At 37.8% G+C, this 16,864-nt stretch overlaps 1 protein-coding gene across 1 annotated transcript; it reads left to right on the forward strand.

Moving 5' to 3' along the window:
* Window positions 1-1,092: 1,092 nt before the first annotated feature.
* polr3h (polymerase (RNA) III (DNA directed) polypeptide H) lies at window positions 1,093-14,282 on the forward strand. The gene is made up of 6 exons (XM_057817992.1): window positions 1,093-1,636; window positions 3,671-3,767; window positions 6,247-6,333; window positions 6,415-6,478; window positions 10,061-10,295; window positions 11,607-14,282. The coding sequence occupies exons 1-6, from the start codon at window positions 1,526-1,528 to the stop codon at window positions 11,655-11,657; spliced, it is 645 nt and encodes a 214-aa protein (XP_057673975.1). The 5' UTR covers window positions 1,093-1,525; the 3' UTR covers window positions 11,658-14,282.
* The last annotated feature ends 2,582 nt before the right edge of the window (window positions 14,283-16,864 follow it).

The raw sequence follows: 16,864 nt of genomic DNA on the forward strand, positions 1-16,864 counted from the left end.
ACCAAGGTTTACGCCCTTTTCCCCTAGTTCTCATTTTTATTTATGTGGCTCTAAAGCAGGAGATTTCATTTTTTGTTGGGTTCGGCTGTGCTGGTGGACAAAAGCAGTAGTGTTATACCTGAAGGAAGGCTCCGATTTTTATTTATTTTTGTTATTCATTCAGTAAGAAGTGTTTGTGAGATTTAATTTATTTAGACAAATTTGAGTGGTCTTAAGGTAATTTTTTCCCCCATTCTGGATAGTAAAGAGATGATTAAGAAGTTTGTATTTTTTGTGTATATTAATATGATTTGTGTTCAAATTTTGCATTTTAAATTTGCTAATAAAACCCAGACATTTATTCTCTAATTTTCAAAATGTGTCTTAAGTAGTGTTTGAAAACAAAGGTTTGAACCGGACGGTATATTACCTGAACCAATACACTGAAAAGAATAACTGGTAAATTTACTTGATAAAATCATTGTAGCAATTTGCACTTACTTTTTTTCAATCCACCGAAAAAAATAACTGGTAGATTTACTTAATTGAAATTTACTGCTTGCAATATTAAGTTCAGTTCACAAGCAGTAAAATTTACTTAATAGAAGTGCAAATTGTTACAATGATTTGACCAAGTAAATCTACCAGTTATTTTTTTCAGTGTACATATGCACCGCAAAAACCCCTCTTCCGTAAAACTGGAAGAAAAGAAATACAACTTGTTTTCAGTGTAAATCTATTAGAAATAAGTGAAATTATCTGCCTGTGCTTCAAGTAAATTTTACTCCGATTTCTTGAAATAAGAAAAATAGCAGGCTGAAAATAAGCTTAGCAGACTTATTTTAAGCAAAAGGTTTGTATATTTAATAAAACCGTTTGTCAGAAATGTTCTTAATTCAAAATATTTGACAGCATTTTTTTTCTAGATTTAGTTGAAAAATGACCAATTTTTAGATGTATGGTCTTAATAAGAACACACAGTAATATTTGCTTAAAGTAAGTGGAATAATCTGAAGCATTAATCTGTTAACTAGCCTGAAGAAGCCTGATGAAGAAAATTATTCGACTAGATTTAAGAAAAATCAGATTAAGACGTTACACATTTGCAGTGTGAAAGTTAGTATAAGTAAATACAGATTTATTTTGCATTGATCATTTAGCCTATCAATTAATTAGGTTCATATTTGTGAGAAATGTAGCCCTGACCGGCGTTCAGCCAATCTGTCAGTCAACGGCATTGATTAGGATGCTGTACTAGCCGCGACGAGCCGCTGTCGTGGGTTGCGACAGCTGTCAAACATTAAAAAAAACCCATCACTGTACCTTTAAATTTTCTGACGACATGTCGTAAGCCGACCAGAACTGTCGTAAAACTCACGTACCAGTACCGCGTTTCGCATCACGCTGTCACTAACGACAGTTTGGAGTTTGTTTTGGGATACTTATATTAGATGTCTTCGATGGATGAAAAAACAAAACGCTACTCAATTCATATGTAGCTCGCACGCGACTATTTTTACATTGGGTTGCGGCACGTGTTTGCACCATGTTTGTGTTGGTGGAGATGGTAGACACGGTCAGGATCCCTCCGTGGAGCTTTCAAAGACAGCTGAACGAAGCTGTGTCTGAGGAACTCAATAAAAAACTGGCCAATAAGGTAAGTTAACGTCTAAGTGTTGGGATATTAGACGTCCGATGAGGCGGAAGGCTTTGACAAATTACACAATGTCGCCTACTGGCCACTATTTAACCCTTTCAGGGACAATCACTACAGTGGACGGCTATGAAAAATTTGACACTTAAGACCTTTAACCCGTTATTGGGCCACTATTTTTAGTAATAAAAAATATTAGCTATTTGATCCATTTCGAAAAAAAAAAATCTAAAGTTTAAAAAAAAAAAAGTATATTAATGTATAAATTTTACAATAAAAAAGTTATTAACAAGAATCTAATTTCTGGAGAAATTACGGTTGGGCTTTGCTGTGGTAGATACAGACCTATAAGGTCACTTTCTGTTGATTTGGGGACATTTCGGGGACACTTCCTGTTATAAGTTCACTTTCTGTTGATTTGGGGACATTTCGGGGACACTTCCTGTTGATATAAGGTCACTTCCTGTTGATTTGGGGACATTTCGAAGACACGTCCTGTTTATCAGGTGATTAGGGTGACACGTCCTGTTTATCAGGTCACTTCCTGTTGATTTAGGGAAATTTGGGGGACACGTATTCTTGATATCAGGGCACTTCCTGTTGATTTGGGGACATTTGGTGGACACATCCTCTTGCTATCAGGTCACTTCCTGATGCTTTGGGGACATTCGGGGGACACGTCCTGTTGCATGGCTGTCAGTATCATCAACTTACTTGGGCGCCAACTGAGTGTCAAAGGGCTGTAATGATAATTTTTTGGGGTAAAATTTCACAACCACACACGTTTTTCTGCCATTAAAAATGAATGGGAAATTTGGACGTTCATGGCCATCAATGGCATGGATTGGCATGACTGTCAATGGCATCAACTTACTTGGGCGCCAGTCAATGGGCTGTCATGGTAAATGGTAAAAAATCACAAGGACCTTGGTTTTCCTGCCATTGAAAATATATTGGAAATTTGCACGTACATGACTGTCAATGGCATCACATTCGAAATGAATCGGACAGTTTTTGGCGAATTTTGGGGGAAGCGTAGGCTTTTGGCAAATTCTGTGAACAGCTTTTATGCCCCTTACCGTCCTGGAATTTTTGATGTGTAAATTATGCAATTTGGTCAAAAATTTTAGGACTAGATACAGTCTGATTTAAAAAAATTTTTTTGGCCCAGAAAACCCACAGTTACGGGCGAAGGGAGAATTTTGTCAGGGCATTCGCTAAACACCGTGTCGCGCGAAAATTCCCATCGTTTTGATATTCGAACGGTAACGGTCGGTCAAATGGTTTGGGCTGCGCGGCGTGCCAAAGAAACGGCATTAAAAAAAAAAAAAAAGTAAAATTTTTTTTTTTTTTTGTTTCATCTAATGAAATCAAAATGAATACAAACAGAAATACACTTTACTAGATTTTTTCCCCCCATTCATTGCATTCCATTAATGGCGGTATCCACACGGTCGTAAAAAGTCTATAAAGGTGTTAAATCAAATAATTTGAATTTAAGGCCTTAAAATGTCTAAACTTATCCTAAAATATCATAAAAGGTCTTAAATACAATTTTAAAAGGCTTTAAAAATCTATTCACATTACTTTACTGCTTTACTACTACTACTACTACTACTAGTAGTAGTTTAGTGCTCATTCGTATCACAATGTGAAAGAGCTGGGAATAAGTTCATATACTTTGTAAATACGTCCGGGCATCCAACTTTCCTTCATGCTCGTATCGATGTGAAAATGGTCTCAAATTTTATTCATTATGGTCTTAAAAAGTCTTCTATTTGGCTTGTTGAACTTTGCAGAGACCCTGTGGGAGGACTGGCTATTAATGCTCCTCTTTCAGTGCCATTGACGACGCTAGATGACATTTTGACGAGGAGGGGCGTTCGTTCATTCGCCACTCCCAGTCAAAATTTACCGGACGTCTAGTGCAGTCAATGACAGCCATTGAATTAAATGTGTTCCCTGTAAGGGTGAAAAAAGTCCTAATTTGTGCATGAAAGGGTTAAATCCTTTTGGGTTGCGCTCTTGTTCTCTCAGGTGGTCTACAATGTCGGTCTCTGCATATGCCTGTATGACATCACGAAACTGGAGGATTCATACATTTTCCCGGGAGATGGTGCATCACACACAAAAGGTATGATGATTATGTTTCATGTTGTCCTCTATTTATTTCCTTGTGACTACTTTGATCCTAAAATGAATTAAATCATGCATCTTATTTGCACTTTAACTTTTGAGCGCCTTTAAAGATCAACCAAAACATGCCGTAATTGTAAAAGCACTGTTCAGTTACATGACTGTGATTTGCACTTGCAATGTTATAACAAATCTAGTTTTTTTTCTTTTCGGTAGGAAAAATTTTTTTACTGATCATACTTTTGAGTTACAAATTCCCTTTTGCTGCGTTCAGATTGGACGCGTTTTTTCCTCGTTGTGCGATGGGTTCCCATACAATTCAATGTAATCGCACGTTAAAGTGCGACAGACAGCCTCGTGACGGGCGATACGCGTCAGGCACAATGTGATTCGACCAGATGTTTCGCATTCATATTTTGCGCCGCAGAGAAGATGGCTGAGTTGAACTTTCCGTGACAGATTTCAGCGATGACGAGAGAGCAGCCAATTAAATATATTTTCCTATTCACGTGACTTCAGTTTAGTGCTGCAACGATTAATCGATTAACTCGAGTAATTCGATTAGAAAAAAACTTCGAATCAAAATTTGCTGCTTTGAGGATTCGTTGATTTTGTGGCGTTGTAATGGTTTGTTTTCAAAGTGTTTACAATTAGGTTTATTGATTTGAATGGCCCTCTAGGAGTGGGAACCTGTTGGTACCTCACGATACGATACGATTTGCGATACAAAGCTCACGATAACGATGATCTGACGATATGGCGATACAACGATTATCGATACATTGGTACATTGGTCTAGGATTATCTACAAAAAACTAATAAACAGAAAAACAAGTGTCTGCTGTGATTTGGAATGAGTTTATCACTATTAGACGTTCAATCCGTTTGAAGTGGGAGGGATGGCAGCGAATGAACGAATGTTCATTCGCTGCCACCCTCCCAGTTCAAATGGATTGGACGTCTATGGCCGTCAGTGGCAGCCAATGTGGCAATGAGGTCATTTTGGGCCATTTAAGGTCATTTACATGTTGATTTTCAGTTACTTCCTGTTGATTTGGGGGTATTTTATAGGTCACTTCCTGTTTATTTTGGCTTACAGAACAGGAGGTGACCTGGGAATCACCCAAATGAATAGGCAGTGACTCAAACTCAACAGGAAATGACCAGTAAATGCCCTAAAACGAACAGCAAGTGTCCTGTAAATGCCCCAAATGACCAAATGACAGGTTTTGAATGAACGAACGTTCTCAGTCTAAATGGATTGGGCGTCGAGCACCGTCAATGGCAGCCTTAGAGTTAACTGAGACACTAGTATAGTGCAAGATTTTGGTAGCAACTTGATGGTCCTTTTTTTAACATTGACACCTTTTAAAAACGATATTTCGATTCTTGACAGGAGCATATCAATAACCTTTTGGGATACAAAGTATCACCATATATCACCACTTCGATATTTTGTCACACCCCTACTGCCCTCAAGTTGCAATAGTGAATATTCATGATAACTCATCTAACATGGCTGGATCCAGCTGCTCCCCGTTAACATAAAGTTGCAAGTCTTTGTTTGAGCTAATATGATTGTTTATGCATTCGTAATTTAGTTTAGAGGTATATTTAGCAGTTTTTTGGTGGATTATTTGTATGAATAATTTGCGAAGAGCTTTGTAAAAAAAAAAAAAAAGTTGGCATTTTATAGCATTTAAGCTAGCGGACTTTTGCTACGCCAGTTAGCCAATTGTTCTTTTGTTGTACTTTGTTCCTCATTAATAAATTTTTTTATACTGTTTGAGGCTAAGCTGAGGTATTTTAATTAAATGCATTTATTGCTCTTATGAAATGAAAGTGCAATTGAGCTTTGTTTGGGAAAAAAAAACACTTAGGAATTTTATTATGTATTCGTATTTAATGCTATTTTGAAAGTGCTAACTTGGCAAGCCTTTTTTTACAACTCCTAAATTTGTATGCAACAAATTAAATGTTCCTAATCCGATTATTCGAACGAACTAATTTTTAACTTTTCGGTTTTCGGCCAAGTGTTTCCAGTATTCAATTTTCGGTTTCCGCCAAGAATTTTTCTTTCGGTACATCCCTTATTAAAATTGTAAAATAATGAGATTAAAGTCGTTTTGTTGCTTATTTTTTACATAAAATTAACCGGTAGTTTTCAGGGGCTGAGACTTTTGCCAACATAAGGTTTTTATGAACCCAAAAGTACTTTTGGTGTAATTTTAGGAGATGGAATTAATATTACAAGAAAAAAGTAAAATTATTAAAGTCGTTATTTTACTTATATTTACGATAACGTAAACTGTAAGTTTGGGGTTCACAGACTTCCTTTGGCGACGTAAAGTTCAGTGTGAACACAAAACAGCATTTGCGGCAGACGTAGGGCGAGCGACGTGATGTCGCGCGACAAAACGCGTCCGGTCTGAATGCAGCACTAGACGACCTGACCATGATCCCCTTTTTTCTCTCAGTGCATTTCAGGTATGTTGTTTTCCACCCGTTTCTGGAGGAAATACTGGTCGGAAAGATCAAGTACTGTAGTCAGGAAGGCGTTCACGGTAAGTTCACTTTTTAATTTGTTAGAATTTATTTCAATATTCCTGGTAAGCGCGTCCCGAACTGATGTCTCCATTTTGCAGTGACCATGGGCTTCTTTGATGACATTCTTATCCCACCAGAGTCTCTTCAGCAACCCACTAAATTGTATCCTCTCAAATATAACATAACATATTAAGAGTGTAACAGTACCGTCACGGTATGGGCTTCATGGTTTGGTTCAAGGTGTCGGTTGCCGAATACGTTTGAGTGAAAAAAAATCCATGTCGGAGTTAATCCTTCTTTACCCCAGGGTGTGGTAGAGATGATGCGCCTATTATTAACACTTTTTGAGGTGTATTTATTTTATACTTTTAAATCAGTAAATGTTGATTTTGCTCTAGTCCTAAGCTGAAGTCATGACACATGAGTAAGTATTTATTTTTGCACTCTTTTAAGAGATGCTTTTTAAGCTTTGGAACGATTCACTTTTTATTTTACTTTAGCCAATATAAAAATATATTTTATGTGGGAGTGCATGTTCACTGGTAATGGTTTATAGTTAACTGTGTGTAATTCAACATTAAAAATAGTAGTATCTGTAATAGAGCTGAAACGAATACTCGAGCAACTCGAGTAACTCGAGTTTAAAAACTGATCCGAGTAATTTTATTCACCTCGAGTATTCGTTTATTTTGACAGCTCTAAGCATCACGTTTTGCTCGGACTACTTTTAATGGGGGACAACGCGCTGATGTCACGTGCGTAGAGGAAGAAGCAAAAAAAAAAAAAAACTTACTGCAGCAGACAGCCGCTACAAACGACTCCGACGTTGCAAAATACTAGCCTGCACATGCTACGTTAGTTGCAGTTAGCTCTGATGAGTCTCATAGAGATCACATGTATGTTGAACTAGATGCAAAATGACAGACTAGGCCGCGTCTGGGCAGCGTTAGCAAACAGCCGCCATCTTAAAGCAGTAGAGCGCTAAGCGCTAACAAAGAGCGCTAAGCGCTAATATATAAGATTAACGTTACTGTCACTACTAGCTCACGTAACGTTAGCCCTGCGGAGGGCTAGGTTTCTATTAATTAAGACCACTTTCGATGCGTGGCTAACGTGTCTTACATACAGGCTTTAACATAACATAGCGTTGTGGAGTGATGAGGGTGTCAAATAAAAACTCAATAATGCTAACTATCAATTTTAGCTCAGTAGTCATTGCTGGATAAAACACCAAGTAGCACTAGTCCCTAATGTGCTCCAATACAGCCTGTATCATACATTTATTTTGAACACTGCAAAAATTCAAAATCCTATCAGGACTTACAGTTTAGACTAACTTAAAACTTTACTAGAACTTAAAAATGGCTTGACACAAATAAAAATTCAATTGAAAAACGTGGGAAAAAATCGTAACTTTTAAGCGATGTGTGTTATCAAGCGTAAAGGCATTTTTAGGTGTGTGTGTGTATATATATATATATATATATATATATATATATATATATAGTGAATTAGTCTTTTTTTTTTTAATTCTAGTTACATCTGAGATGCAATTGTTGGCTGTTTTCAACAATACACATAAAAAATAAAGACATTGATTGACTGAAAATGATAAAATGTCTTGTTTTCTCATGTATATCTATAATTGCTCTTCACCTAAAAATATATTTGTTTTATCCGATTACTCGATTAATCGATAGAATTTTCAGTCGATTACTCGATTACTAAAATATTCGATAGCTGCAGCCCTAATCTGTAATAGTAATGGTAGTAAAAAATTTGCCAAGGTTGCCAGCTGGAGAGTGCTACCTGACTTTATTATTTATTTATTTGCTTTTCAGGCATGGACAGGCAACAATCCAATCGTACAGTACTTAACTGTTACCTCAGTCGAACCCTACAAAAAGGGTGTGTTGTCTATTTTTGCTCATAAATTGTGAATTTAAGAATGTTAAAACAATGAAAACACAAATTAAAAGTTTGCTGTTTTCTTCTATTTATTTAGCACTTTAATAAGAGCTGTTTTTTTCGTTTTAGCCAGTTGAGCAAACTTTCAAATGCTATCATTTAAAAGAAAGTTTCCTATTGTACCGAACCGTTATCCTTGTACCGTGGTACGGACCGAACCATGACTTGTGTGAACTAGAGATCGACCGATGTGGGTCTTTCAGGACAGATGCAGATTATCAGTAGTTAGAGGGGCCAATAACCGATTTTTGGAGCAGATATTCATTTGCAGTGAAAGTGTAAAAATTGGCGTAAAAAAATTCGATAATGCAAACACTGAACTTCATTGAAATGCCTAAAGCATGTTTATTGAATTACACAAATAGATATTAATAGGGCGTCGCGTGGTTCTATGATAGTCGTTCGCCAACCCAGGGGTTGTGGGTTCCATTAACTGCTCTGATGACTTCGTCGACGTATCCTTCAGCAAGATGCTAAACCCCACGTTGCTTCTGGTGCTGCCTCTCCAGTAGGTAGATGAGGCCATAGACTCCATATTGTATTAACAGGACACTGAGCGCGTGGCCGATTCATAGGGGGCCTATCTCTGTCAAAGCTGACAGAGTGGCAACAAAGAGCTTTTTCCATTGAAAATTCTTGTGAATAAATGCTTAAACCCCCGAATTCTTTATAGATATGGACGTAAAACAGTGTTGATTCTTGGTTAAAAGCAAAAGAACCGTGCAGATAACATTTATTTTACGTAAATATTGCGAACTATGAAGCTAGTCAGTAAAGAAATTAGCGGCCACCATATGTAAACAAAGAGCTTTTTCTGTTGAAAATGCTTGTGAATAAATGCTTAAATCCCTGAATTCTTTTAGATATGGATGTAAAACAGTCTATGTTCTTGGTTAAAAGCAAAAAAAAAAAAAAACGTGCAGGTAGCATTTATTTTACGTAAATATTGCAAACTGTGGCTAGTCAGTAAGGAAATTGTCGGCTGCCGTTTATAAAGAAGGCTTTTTCTGTTGAAAATTAATGCAAATGAATGCTTAAATCCCTGAATTATTTATAGATATGGACATAAAAGAGTCTCGATTCTTGGTTAAAAGCAAAAAAACGTGCATGTAGCATTTATTTTACGTAAATATTGCCAATGCTCTAGCGGCTAATTTCTCATTGATTTTTTTCACAACGTTTCAAAATGCATGCATGGTACAAAAAATATAATAATGACCTTAAATCCTCGAACAAATCACTCCTGAGACAATTCTTCCTTTTTATATGCAGTACAGCTTTCGTACTTTTTCAACCTAAATCCGGCATTAGATTGCTGCATGTGATTGACTGCTAATAAATGCAGTGGAGTGTTGGACGGCCCCCTTTGGGAAGGCAGTGAATGGGGAATGTGTTATGTCAATACATTATGAAGTCTATGATGAGGACATTTGTGAAGCGCTTTGAGGGCCTTAAAAAGGTGGAAAGGCGCAATACAAGTGTAACTCCATTTACCATTTAACCAAACTGAGGACGGGGTGAATACTAATGCAGGAGACAGCAGGCAGGAGAGAGAGGCGCGGCTGCATCTGAGCCGAATTTTTTTCATGTCGGCAGGTCGGATTTAAAAAAGGCCGATACCGATATACGTCAAATTTCTAAATATCATTGCCAATAATCAGCCCAGCCGGTCTATCTCTAGTGTGAACCGCTACACCCTTACATGATATGTCTGATGAGCAGTTTTACAAGAAGTACATTCAGTTTCAGATTGAGCCTTCCTTAGCTAAGCTGAAGCGATGAAGCCGAGCAAGTTTGGCTCTGGGAGTACGTGACAGATGAGGGCGCGCACGACCTCTACATGGACCAGGGAGAGGAGATCCGTTTTCGAGTGTCCGATGAGATATTTTTGGATACGTCGCCAACGGGCCCGATGATTGACGCGACAGCACCTGCCCAACCTGGGCAGTCATCGGCGCCCCCACCTGCGCAGGATACTGGCGATAAGAAAGATGCGCCATATACTCTGATAGTAAGATGCTTTATAGCTGAAGAACTGTCAATATTTGTATCACTGTGCCATTGTTTTGCACTACTTCAGACTATAATCTGGAGCGTAATTCATAGTTGCTTACCGTCAAAGAGAGGAATTATAATGTCTGTAAAGAAAAATTTTAATTGAATTTCTTTACCTAATGCTGTGAGCAGTGAGTGAATGTTGAAATCAAGGGCGTAGGTTTAGTCTCAACATTGATACGGACCATATAACAGCATAACCTGCATGAACACTTTTTGTTGGGGATGGGACATTAATAAGACCAAATAGATTGGGTGATATGAACCTTATTAATTGACAGGCTAAATGATCATTGCAAAATATATATGTACTGACTTATACTTACTTTCATATGTATTGGGTTAGGTGATTCGCCGTTCGATTCAAATCTTTGTGTTCAAAAACTACTAAAACATTTTGAAAACTACCAGAATAAATGTCTGGAATTTATTTGCGAATTTAAATAGCAATATTTGAACATAAATTACTTTTTAATAATCTCTAAACTATCCAGAAATACAAAAAAATAAACATTTGCCAATCAACATTGTCTGTCTAAATATGACTAAAAAAATGTCTTAGTCAGGAAATAACAAAAATTGAGTCTTCCTTTAGGTAAAACACTACTGCTTTTGTCCACAAGCACAGCCAAACTCATCCCAAAAAAAGAAAAGGGGGAAAAAAAAAGATGGCTACAGTGGCTGCTGCTGGCCGAAAGAGGGCGGAGGAGGGGGAATGTTGTCGACATGTTGTATTTCTGTCGGGGCTGTGAGTGCATGTGTGTGATGGGGGGGCAAGTTCTCAGCCCATCAAATGTGTGTTTGTGGGGAAAAATGGACTGTCCCATTCAGCAAGTGAAAAGGGATAAATGTATGTCTGAACACAATTAAAATAATTCACTTAATAATGGTTGGGTCACTTCTATCCTTACAACATACGGGAAGACAATATAAATCACCTATATAACAGAACTCATAATATAATGCAAATAAGGTTGCTTAAAAGTTGGTGGGGACATTTTGAGAATCCTAAAAAGTTGGTAGTGTTATGTCCCTACCGTCCCTATGCAAACCTACGCCCTTGGTTGAAATATTTAGAACTCATGCACAAATTATAATTTAACTCAGTGGCTGCAATTGGTGGCGCAAGACGTCGCCAGAGGGGCGAATGAATGAACGATCAAACGTTCATTCCAGTCAAAATGGTTAGACATCTAGTGGCGACAGTGGCACTGAAAGAAACTCATTCACAGCCAGTCTTCCTGAATAATTCAGTTTCTTGTCTTAGGGTACCATTTCTGAGCCGGGACTAGGACTGCTATCATGGTGGAACAATTAAAAGGAGCAAGAGGGGATATGGGTGATCATCAGGAAAGTCAAAAGGACATGTGCAACAAAAGAACTTGATTGAGTTCTACTCAAGCATGAAGAGACTTGAAATGGACGAAGGTGACAACACGCGGACGTGTCGCACAGAAGAACGACTTTTCAAGCAACAGGTTTAGTACAACTATATTTATTAACGAAAGGATCCATGATTTTGCCTTTTTAGTTTGTACCATCTAAGATTGGATTGCAGTTCCCTAATCATTAATTATTGAGACACTAGGTCAAGTAAGATTAATATTATCATTTTAATGGTCAACAGTCAGACAAACTTTTTTTTGGGGGGGGGTCTCATTTGATTTAGACTGGGTGTGAGTCACCAACATTTCTTTACGATTGACTACTTTAATCATGTTTGGCTGCGTCGACCCTAATATGTGCTTAATCATGTAACAACTTGATCAAATTGTTATCTGTGGGTAATGTGTTTAGTGTAGGATATCCGATGAAAACTCATAGAAGCTAAATTTCACTCACAAACATGCTTTTCTGCAATGTTATTTACTGATTTTTTTTTTTTTAAGTTCTGAAAGACCTTCATATCTCCTTAACACCAGGACCATCAGTGTGATTATTGTGATTTGTCATTTTTGTGGTGGCAGGAAGCAATGAGGGATTAGAGACAAGCCTTTAAATCCTACAAGGACATATAAATGTATACACAAAACGTGTTTCATGTGACCGCTCTGAGATTATTGGGTGCTTGGCTTGATTGTTTACTAAAACTAGGTCATGTGGTTTTGAAATTTTTTTTTTAAAAAATACAATAAATGCTGTACATAAAAATCTGTTAAAAAGGATGGCTTTCATGTGACTTCCTCTTGTTGAATCAAAGAAAAAAAATCCTCATGTTCAGAAATTTCTGCTGCAGACTTAAGTACTGTACTATCCAACTGTTTTCCTATTTTAAACTTTAGACATTTACATTCAAATTTTTGTAATAAAAATGTGCTCTACAGATGCCCTTTGTTCACAGCTTTTTATAGTAGATATCACTAATTGTTGAGTTCATCGGTTTCTTGGTCGAACGTTGTTCTGAAATGACACGCAACTTATAGACAGTACGTTTTAAGTAGGTTTGATTGAAAATTCAACAGAATTGGATCTAGAACACTTTTAACTCATTGACAGCACGAGACGTCCAATTTATTTTGATTGGGAGGGGCAAATCAGTGAAAATATATTGGAAGTCTAGCGCCATTGTTGGTAGGGGTGGGAACCTCTGGGTAGCTCACGATACGATACAATTTGCAATACAAGGCTCAAGATAATGATCTCACGATATGGCGATACATTTATCGATACATCGGTCAGGAAATTATTCTACAATACAACTAATAAACAGAAAAACAAGCCATCAGGCATCTATGGTGGACAATGGCAACCCAGGATTTTATTTTTGGGGCATTTAACATAATTTGCTGTTCATTATCAGTCACTACCTGTTGATTTGATTTTGGGTTATGGAACAGGAAATAACCCAGGAACGAACTGGCAGTGACTCAAATTTAATAGGAAGTGACCTGCAAAGGCCCCAAAATCAACACAATGTTCATTTTAGTGTATTTACAGGTAACATCCGGGTGATTTTGGTACATTTATGGGTCACTTATGGTTGATTTTTGATTACGGAACAGGAATTGACATGGGAACAAATAGGCAGCGACTCAGGGGCCGTTTACATGGTGACTCTCCGAGAAGACGAAAATTTCATGTTTGCATTTATATGGGCCCGTCTCCATTCGAACAATGTTGCAATTCCGCAAGAAAACAATGTAGTATTCATGCCAGGCCCTAGGGGGCAGTGCAGATTTACAAGGCGACAGCGAATGATGCACTTTGACCCCACCAATGTTCCTCAGCCCGGAAAAAAATATGCCCGCGCACTCGAAGCAATGGCATTTTTCTTTTGTTGAAAAAGGCACAAAAATGGAAACATTCAACATATTTCATTCAAAAATATTATTAAAACAGTAAATTAAAGCCGACATTCCGCCATATTTGCTGTTTTTAATGTTTAGTAGCAGCGCTGCGCACTCCCAATGTGACGTGTACGAGTGCTGACGTTATTGGCGCGGTGTCGCGCCGCGGGAGCCTTTGATATGCATGCAGGGATAGCCCCCCCTCGATCCCCTGCAATCGAATTTTTCCACTTTGGAGGCAGGATTCACAATTTTTCATCTTCGCCGACACCATATGCACGCGAGGCAACTCCGCAACACAGTCATTGCGTCTCCGTGTCGCAGAGTCGCCATGTAAACTGCCCCTCAAATTCAACAGGAAGCGACCTGTAAATGCACTAAAACAAAGTGAACAGTAAATGCTACAAAAAACAGAAAAACTGGCTGCGAATGCTCAGTATGGTCATTCGCCCCTCCCAATCTAAATAAAAACGATATATCGATTCTTGGCAGGAGTATATCGATAACCTTTTGGGATACAAAGTATCATGATGTATCACCATTTCGATATTTTATCACACCTCTAATTAATTGTGCTAAAATATGAGCATTCCTAAAGTTGCAATGGTTTAAATGACTTTTATTGTTGTCAATGGCAGGCAATAAACACTCAATGACAAACCAAACCAAAAATATGTAGTCTTTTATTTTTTTTTAAAATCTTACCACTGGTTCACTCTTTGATTGAAGTGTACAGTACTGTCGTTAATTTTTATTTTATTATTTTTTTAAACAAGGTCCTTTTTTTTAGAATGTCAAAAAATATAGCCCTAATTTTGGATTTGACATCTATCGCCGTCAATGGCGTCTAATGAGTTGAAATGTATCCTCTTCCCCTCCTCATTTTTCCACTTTGGGTCTCAAACAAGGGCGTAGGTTTAGTCTTAACATTAGTAGGGACGATGTAACAGCATAACCTGCACGTACACTTTTTGCTGGGGATGGTACATTAATAAGACCAAACAGATTGGGCGTCGGGGGTCAGGGCTACATTTCTCATGAATATAAATTTAAGTAATGGATAGGCTAAATCATCAATGCAAAATAAATCTGTATTGACTTATACTAACTTTCATGTGTATTGGTTCAGGCGATACACCATTCGATTTAAACCTTTGTTTTCAAAAAGTACTAAAGAAACATTTTGAAAACTTCCAGAATGAATGTCTGGATTTTGTTAGCAAATTTAGATTTTAATATTTGAACATAACCAATGGTATATTAACATACACAATAAATACAAACTTGTAAATAATCTCGTAACTATCCAGCATTGCAAAAAATAAACATTTGTCTTAAGACCACTCAACACTGTCAGTCTAAATAAATAAACATATCTGAAAAAACTTCTTAGTCAGGGAATAACAAAAATTAAAAAAAAGAAAATGAAATGGAGCCTTCCTTCAGGTAAAACGCTACTGTTTTTGTCCACAAGCACAGACAAACTGAACAAAAACTGAAAGCTGATTTGGCGCCTTTAAGACCACGTAAATAAAAATGAAAATTGGGGAGAAATGGGTAAACCTCAGTTCACTACATTTCTCATATTTTAATTGTTAACAGTAGAAAACAGACAGGAGGACACTTCTCTAAGCGGCTTCATACTCGAGTTTTGCAGGTAAGCAAATTCACACAGTTTAATGCTATGCTAACTCTGATGCAGGTCAGACTTTCAGTAGCCAAATTTTTGGCGTGTTCCCCACTTTCACAACATTGACATCTTTTTACATTACGTACAGTGGCTACTGCTGCTGACTGAAAACCAAAAACTTCTGATAAAGGGGGCGGAGGAGGCGGTATGTTGTTGACATGTAGTATTTCTGTTTGGGCTATGATTGTGTGTGTGTGTGGGGGGGCAGATTCAGCATGTTAAAAGGTGTAAATGTAAGTCTGAACATAATGAAAATAATTCACTTCATAATGGTAGGCGCAATTCTACCATTACAACATATGGGAAGACAATCTAAATCACCTATATAACTGAAGTCATTATAAAATGTAAATAAGGTCATTTAAAAGTTGGTGGGCAAACCTACGCCCTTGGTCTCAATGACCTTAATGTTCTTTCTTTTGTAGTTTCTGTTCCTGTGTTTTCTTATGTTATTTTTCTGTTGGTTTGTGTGCTATGGACACTCTGTGCGACTCCGGAATAACGATCATATACTAGTCCTCCTCAAAAATTAGCATATTGTGATAATGTTCATTATTTTCTGTAATGTACTGATAAACATTACTTTCATATATTTTAATTCATTACACACAACTGAAGTAGTTCAAGCCTTTTATTGTTTTAATATTGATGATTTTGGCAAAAAAGTCAAGAAAAAACAAAAATCCCTATCTCTAAAAATTAGCATATCATGAAAAGGTACTCTATAGAAGCTACTAACCTGATCATCTGAGTCAACGAATTAACTCAAAACCCCTGCGAAAGATTGCTGAGGCTTTTACAAACTCCCAGCCTGGTTCATTACTCAAAGCCACAATCATGGGCAAGACTGCCGACCTGACTGCTATCCAGAAGGCAATTATTGACACCCTCAAGCAAAAGGCTAAGACACAGAAAGAAATTTCTGAGCGAATAGGCTGTTCCCAGAGTGCTTTATCAAGGCACCTCAGTGGGAAGGAAAAAGTGTGGCAGGAAACTCTGCAAAACCAGAAGAGTTGACCGCACCCTGAGAAAGATTGTGGAGAAGGGCAGATTCCAGACCTTCGGGGACCTGCAGAAACAGTGGACTGAGTCTGGAATAGAAACATCCAGAGCCACCGTGCACAGGCGTGTGCCGGTAATGGGCTACAGGTGCCACATTCCCCAGGTCAAGCCACTTTTGAACCTGAAACAGCGGCAGAAGCGCCTGACCTGGGCTACAGAGAAGCAGCACTGGACTGTTGTTCAGTGGTCCAAAGTACTTTTTTCAGATGAAAGCAAATTTTGCATGTCATTCGGAAATCAAGGTGCCAGAGTTTGGTGGAAGACTTGGGAGAAGGAAATGCCAAAATACCTGAAGTCCAGTGTCAAGTACCCACAGTCAGTGATGGTCAGCTGCTGGTGTTGGTCCACTGTGTTTTATCAAGGGCAGGGTCAATGCAACTAGCTATCAGGAGATTTTGGAGCACTTCATGCTCCCATCTGCTGAAAAGCTTTATGGAGATAAAGATATCATTTTTCAGCATGACCTGGCACCAGTTTACAGTGCCA

This window comes from Corythoichthys intestinalis, chromosome 16 (assembly GCF_030265065.1).
Source record: "Corythoichthys intestinalis isolate RoL2023-P3 chromosome 16, ASM3026506v1, whole genome shotgun sequence".
NCBI lineage: Eukaryota > Metazoa > Chordata > Actinopteri > Syngnathiformes > Syngnathidae > Corythoichthys > Corythoichthys intestinalis.

Bases quoted from the DNA above. Each gene is read 5' to 3' on its own strand.
- polr3h (XM_057817992.1), top strand. From the start codon at position 1,526: ATGTTTGTGTTGGTGGAGATGGTAGACACGGTCAGGATCCCTCCGTGG. The intron at 6,479-10,060 runs GTATCCTCTCAA...GCTAAGCTGAAG, and splicing joins CTTCAGCAACCCACTAAATT to CGATGAAGCCGAGCAAGTTT. The intron at 10,296-11,606 runs GTAAGATGCTTT...TTCTTGTCTTAG, and splicing joins ATGCGCCATATACTCTGATA to GGTACCATTTCTGAGCCGGG.